At 41.4% G+C, this 6,038-nt stretch overlaps 1 protein-coding gene across 6 annotated transcripts in view; it reads left to right on the top strand.

Annotated features, from left to right (window-relative positions):
- Positions 1–370: 370 nt before the first annotated feature.
- The window catches only part of TOX2 (TOX high mobility group box family member 2), a 92,463-nt gene continuing 86,795 nt past the window's right edge, over positions 371–6,038 (top strand). For 2 of the 6 annotated variants that reach the window (XM_072112206.1, XM_072112205.1), the window contains exon 1: positions 371–632. In XM_072112206.1, coding sequence (XP_071968307.1) covers positions 534–632 — 99 coding nt within the window. In that variant the 5' untranslated portion in view covers positions 371–533. Of the gene's footprint in view, positions 633–2,138; positions 2,454–6,038 lie in introns of those variants that run through there. The other 4 variants (XM_072112210.1, XM_072112207.1, XM_072112208.1 and 1 more) reach the window with 3 other exon arrangements.

Here is a 6,038-nt window from a genome sequence, read left to right as displayed (position 1 = left end):
AATGGACTGTAAGCTCTGTGACTAAGTATCATTAACTATTAATTCGCCAATGTGCAAAGAAAAGGAAAGAAGAGTGAAATGAAAGAATTGCAGAGGTGCTGCTACAAGGGGGGTGGGGGGAATACCGCAAAGAGTTAATAGAAAGGAAAGAAAAAGGAGGGAGAGGGAAAAGAGGGAAAGAGGGAGAGTGGGGAGAGAGGCCTGGGAAAGAACAAGAGAGAAAAGAGAGAGGGGGTTGAAAATAGTGAGTGAGAGAAAGAGAGAGACCACAGAACGGATGTTTGAGAGAAGGAGAATAAATGATGCCCAACCCCCCCACCCCTTCCCTCTCCCTCCTCTCTCTCTCCCTCTCTGTCTTGTTGTTTCAAACAATAGACACAGACTCCCTCCCTCTATCACACACACACACATACACTCAGCAAGAGGCAGTGCAGCTCACACAGGATCCTGAAGAAGAGAATTTACTAAAAAAAAAAAAAAAAATCTATACACAAAACATCAAGCTGCTTTAATGCCCCTCCGGCCGCCTTGTGATGGACGTTAGGTTCTACCCTCCTGCCCCCACCAGCGTGGGCACCTTATCTACAGACCCCACCTGCCTCAGCCCCCTGGACTTTTATCACTGCAACAAGGTACAGTGTTGTCACTCTGCTGCCACATCTGCTCTTGTTCCACTGCTTGCTCTTTATTGCTTATTGAGTGCGGAAGGGGTTCAGGCCATTGGCGGATGGCAACTTTTGTGTGCCCAGTGTGACAGTGGTGCCACCTGGGATGGATCATTAGAAAGAGTTCACCAGTGAGAAGTTGCGTTACATGGCTGGGAATGGCTGGCACTCCACTTGCTGGTCGGCTCCATGTGGGCATTTTACTGGAGGGTACATGTTTTGTTTTTTTGGGGGGGCGGGGGTGTTGGAGAGCTAGGTCCTAGCTTGCTGCATGCTCAAAAACTTGCAGGACACAGTGTAGCACTTGAGATGACAGCAGCAAGGAAGCGCAGGTTGTTATCCGGCAGGGATGCTTGTTTAACCTACCAATTGCTGAAATGTCCTCTGGACACAGGACAGAGCTCACACCACTCTCAAATCAACATCAAACCAGTCCATAGATACCATATTTTACCATCTTGTGACTGCACGTGAACATAAGGCGACTGCATGAATATTACGATCTGTGTGGGTTTGAGTGCGTTTGAATGGAGCCGTAAAGACCACCATGAATTAAAGTAGTCCAAAAAGTTGTGATACCCATAAGGGACAAGATCACGTAACGCCCTTTAGAAATATTTGGAGTTATGAGTCAATGTGACACCTACCATGTACTTGTGTTGTCCGTGAATTAATAAATGTACACATTGTTTATATGCACATCATGAATGGATGGTCAAGGTGGACATCATGATGGAATTGTGGTGGCCAACATGACTAGTTGTGTTACTCACCATGAATTTGTAAAGTTTGAGACTGTAGCGGTGGCTACTTTGGGGTTAGAGATGGAGGTTGATGTGATGGCCACCATAAAGTCATAAAGGTAGCAGTAGATGTGTCCCCATGAATTTATGAGTTAGAAGAAATGGGCTACCATCATTTCATAAAGAAAGGTGGTCTTTTCTGAATTCAAAGAGGTACATGTGGTGGCCAACCATGATCTCAAGATCTAGAAGTAGATGTCATAAGTAATAAAGTGAGGTGGTCATGGTGGTCACCCGGCACTTAAAGAGGTACATGTAGAGGCCACCATGATTTGAAGAGTTAGAAGTAATGTAATAAATCATAAAGTGAGGTGATGATGGTGGTCACCCTGCGTTTGAAGAGATACATGCGGTGGTCACCACAAATTTATAGAAATTTGTCACGCTAACCTTTCCATGACTTCCAAAGTGTCATTCCCTTAGCTCCGAACAGGTGACAAGTTCCTGAGACACCAGGCATGGTTGGTTCAGATCTTTCCTTAGGGATACAAACACCTTACAACTCCTCTCTTTGACTGCTATTGGCTACACTTTGTCCTTCCCACTTCCAAATCCCCCCAAAAACCATTCCTAGCCTGTCCACCCTCCCCTCCCTTCACCGGCCATTAAAAATAAATGATTATAAGATCACGCCTTCATTTCCATGTGTATGGAAATGTGCTCCGCCGTTAACCCCTACAATCCCAGGCATAATATAAAACTTCCTAAAAAAAAAAATTATAGAAAAAGAAATAAAGCTGTCCTCCCGCATTGTATTCTCCTCCACCTCTGAGGTGAGCTGACACACAATTGAGGAAAAACCATTTGAGATGTCAGATATTATGGTGCGGCATCTAACAGGAAAATGTCCTCGTTTATGTGCTAGTTGGCTTCATAGTAAACTTGCAGAGCATATAGACAGACGTGCCAGAGGTGTGCTAAATAATACACTGTGGCGGATCTACTAGAACTTGCCATGTTCCGGATTTTAGACAAATATCTTAGGGTGAGTATTACACTCTTATATTATACCTTTATTTAACAATTTGGCAACATTGTATCATTTCTGTACGATCCGCTGTTCTGTATAGGGAGGCGATGAGGAGGCTGTGCTGGATACTCAGTGTGTATTGTGTTTATGTGTGTATTGTATTGATTCTATGTAGATGTAGCAGAGCTGGATTTTTTGTTCTTTTGTGCACCGTGAGTTAGTAGGTCAACCTGCAGTCCTATACCAACCCAGCAAAGCTCATTGTATCGGGACGAGTTGTAGCAATTGACATACTGATCCCCTCTACATCCTCCGTGTATATGTTTAGGACTAGGACTCCTTCACATATATATAATTTGATTTCTGTCAATTAGCATTTGATGCTCCAAACAGGAGTCCTCATAGCATCCTACAGGCTGTAGTGGTCATTGAGGCTGGAGAAGGTCCACGCTGCTGTCTATGAGTGACGGATCATCACAAGGCCTTTGTGTCAGAACAAAAGTTACAGGGACTGGAAGTCCCTGTGTTTACAGCGCTCTGATCCCTATGTACAGCGCCAGCCTGGGCTATAAACAAAGCTCACCCCTTTACTGCAAGGGAAGAAGGCAATGGACTGCTGTGCATGGAGGCAGAGAGATACAAGGAGCACACAATCTCCCACTACACAGTTATCTACATACATCATATAGCATGTGCACCTATATACATCTATATGCTATCTGCTTATCTAGTAAATGTATCCATATGTGTCAATAATTACACAGCTATGTATATGGAGTATGTATCTGTGTGCATGTTTATATCTATCTACAGTACAATACTCTATACATTGATATGCACATGTAAATGTATGTCTTTGCGTAAATGTACACACATACATATACATATATATATATATATATATATATATACATTTACAGTATACATATGGATGTAAACCTATGTATATACTATACTATGTATGTGTATATATATATATATGCATTTATGCATTTCTTACTCTTTACTTTCTTTCTTATTACTCTATGTGTGTATATAAAGTGTATATATGTGTGCAAATTTAAATTTAAATATGTATTTACACACACATATATATTTTATATTATATGATTTGCCTATGTACATATATGTTAGCCTATTCGTGCATATATGTAAATTGTGTTTAAACGTTGTGTAAATGTGTGTATATGTATATTTTATCAACCTATAACTATGTGGGTACTTTACAAATATATATATATATACCGTATATATTGTATATGTTAACCACTGATTTTTGTTACTAATTATTTTAATACAGCACTAGGGAAATGCTAACAGCACCCCTATAAATGTAATAATATACATAATGGTCGCTGTACACAATTGCTCCGTTTTTCACTAACTTTTCTGACAGTCCGGACCATGGTCTCTTCTAAAGTTTCTAGCAGATGAGTAGTATCATAAAACTTTACACAAATCTTGTGCAGGTGCTGCAGTTTTTTTGGGGGGACATTGCAGCAGAAATGTAATTGTTGAGCAGATGACGCTTTGTCTTGTAAGAAAAGTTTCCCACATATAGTGCTCGGTTATTTGCATTTGGATTTTGCGTATGATATGTGTTTTGTGCGGTCCGTGGCTATTACATGTATGCATTGCTTATATGAGATGTGATTAATAGTAATGTGCATATACAGTCTATCTTTCAATCTATATGTATGTATGTGTATGTGATATAAGGATGATAGATAAGCACCCTATAGCGGCATATACTATATGGTACCCTGGACTCAGTGGTGACAATGTTGGGGACACTAGTGAGAAGCCCCACTATTAAATTCATGGTCAGTTAACAGAGGAAACTAAGTTATAGAGACGGCATCACATCACGGCAAATGTATAGAGCTGATATGATGCAGTGATGTCAGTGCTCATATAGATCTACCTTCTGACCACTCATATTATTAACCCATGAGTGTCTAAAAGGCCAGGCCTTCACCCAGGACAGAGGAAAGAGCCTTTGTGTTATCACATGCCATATGCTATATGCTGGGTGACTATATGTGGCGTAATGCAGCAGGGTATAGGGGACCATGTAGAGTATGGCTATGTAATGATACATGTTTTTTTTCATTTATACATTTTGCTACTTGACTATATAACTTTGCAGTCACTTTAATAGCAGAAATACTAATGCGTTTTTAGAAGAAATCAGAATATTACATATTAAAGCCCTAGTATTTTTACCCTCTAACCGTCATATAAATATATTCCGCACCGCTGCGTGCACAAATATACCAAACCATCCTTCAGAACAGCCATTGACATGTAGAAAGAAGGATCAATATTATAGGTGCAGTACAGTGGGTGACCACCGGGTGGCACTGTGGCCCCGGTATGAGTGGTGCGCTTTGGTAGGCCGTCGAGCTAGCGCATTCAGTGAAATTGGTTTGTCGTCCCTGGATTAAGAAGAAAAATTAAACCTTGTGTTCAATGTTCTGCTTTTTTTGTGCTATTAGCAAGAAAATATCAAATATCTCGGCCGGGAAGCTTTTTGGGATTTAAGGGGGGTTTAGGATTTAGTATCCTCGTCTCCTCGGCAAGCTGTCTTTGCTATAATACCAGTTTAGTTAATTGGTTAATTTGGTGTTAATTAGAAAGTTTAATAAAGAACAGGATTGTGGTTGGACAACGTGATGTACCATGGATACTCTGTGACCCAGAAAACATCTGCTTGTCGGGATCAGGGGGGGGGGGGCACAGATATTTCTGGCCCGCTGCCAGTCGTAGCTTCATAGCTGCCCATGGGGTGCACCTGTTGCCTAAAGACAGGGCTAAAAGCCATTTTATTAGCCTGGGAGTGAATCTGGAGACCATAGTTTGTCCATTTAGAAGGCAGTAGTTATGTTGTGATTTAGCTCTTTCTACTCTAGAAAGGTAAATGATATTGTTTGTATAATGAAAATTTTTACAATTTTCCACTATACTTTCTGTATCAATTCCAAACAGTTTTCTAGATCTTTGCTTGCTGTCATTCTATAGGAAGCTTCATTGCTTACTTCCTGTGGATAGAAACCGTCCCTGGTCATGTGATGTCACACAGGTGCAAAGCTCGTTATATCCCTGGTCATGTGATGTCACACAGGTGCACGGCTCGTTATATCCCTGGTCATGTGATGTCACACAGGTGCACGGCTTAATATCACACACGTCTGTGGAGCTGGTCATGTGTGACATCACATGACCAGGAACTGATTTGTCATTGTATAGGAAGCTTCATAGTTTACTCCGTGTTTAAAAATGTCAGTCCCTGGTCATGTGATAGCACACAGGTGCATGGCTTGTTATATCCCTGGTCATGTGATGTCACACAGGTGCATGGCTTGTTATATCCCTGGTCATGTGATGTCATACAGGTGCATGGCTTGTTATATCCCTAGTCATGTGATGGCACACAGGTGCATAGCTTGTTATATCCCTGGTCATGTCATGCCACACAGGTGCACAACTCATTATATCCCTGGTCATGTGATGTTACACAGGTGAATGGCTCGTTATATTCCTGGTCATGTGATGTCACACAGGTGCACAGCTCATATATCCCTGATCATGAAAAGTCAC

The sequence above is a fragment of the Engystomops pustulosus genome, chromosome 6, assembly GCF_040894005.1.
Source record: "Engystomops pustulosus chromosome 6, aEngPut4.maternal, whole genome shotgun sequence".
Taxonomy (NCBI): Eukaryota; Metazoa; Chordata; class Amphibia; order Anura; family Leptodactylidae; genus Engystomops; species Engystomops pustulosus.
Note: the sequence above shows the minus strand (reverse complement) of the source record. Positions and strands in the feature narration are given on the sequence as shown.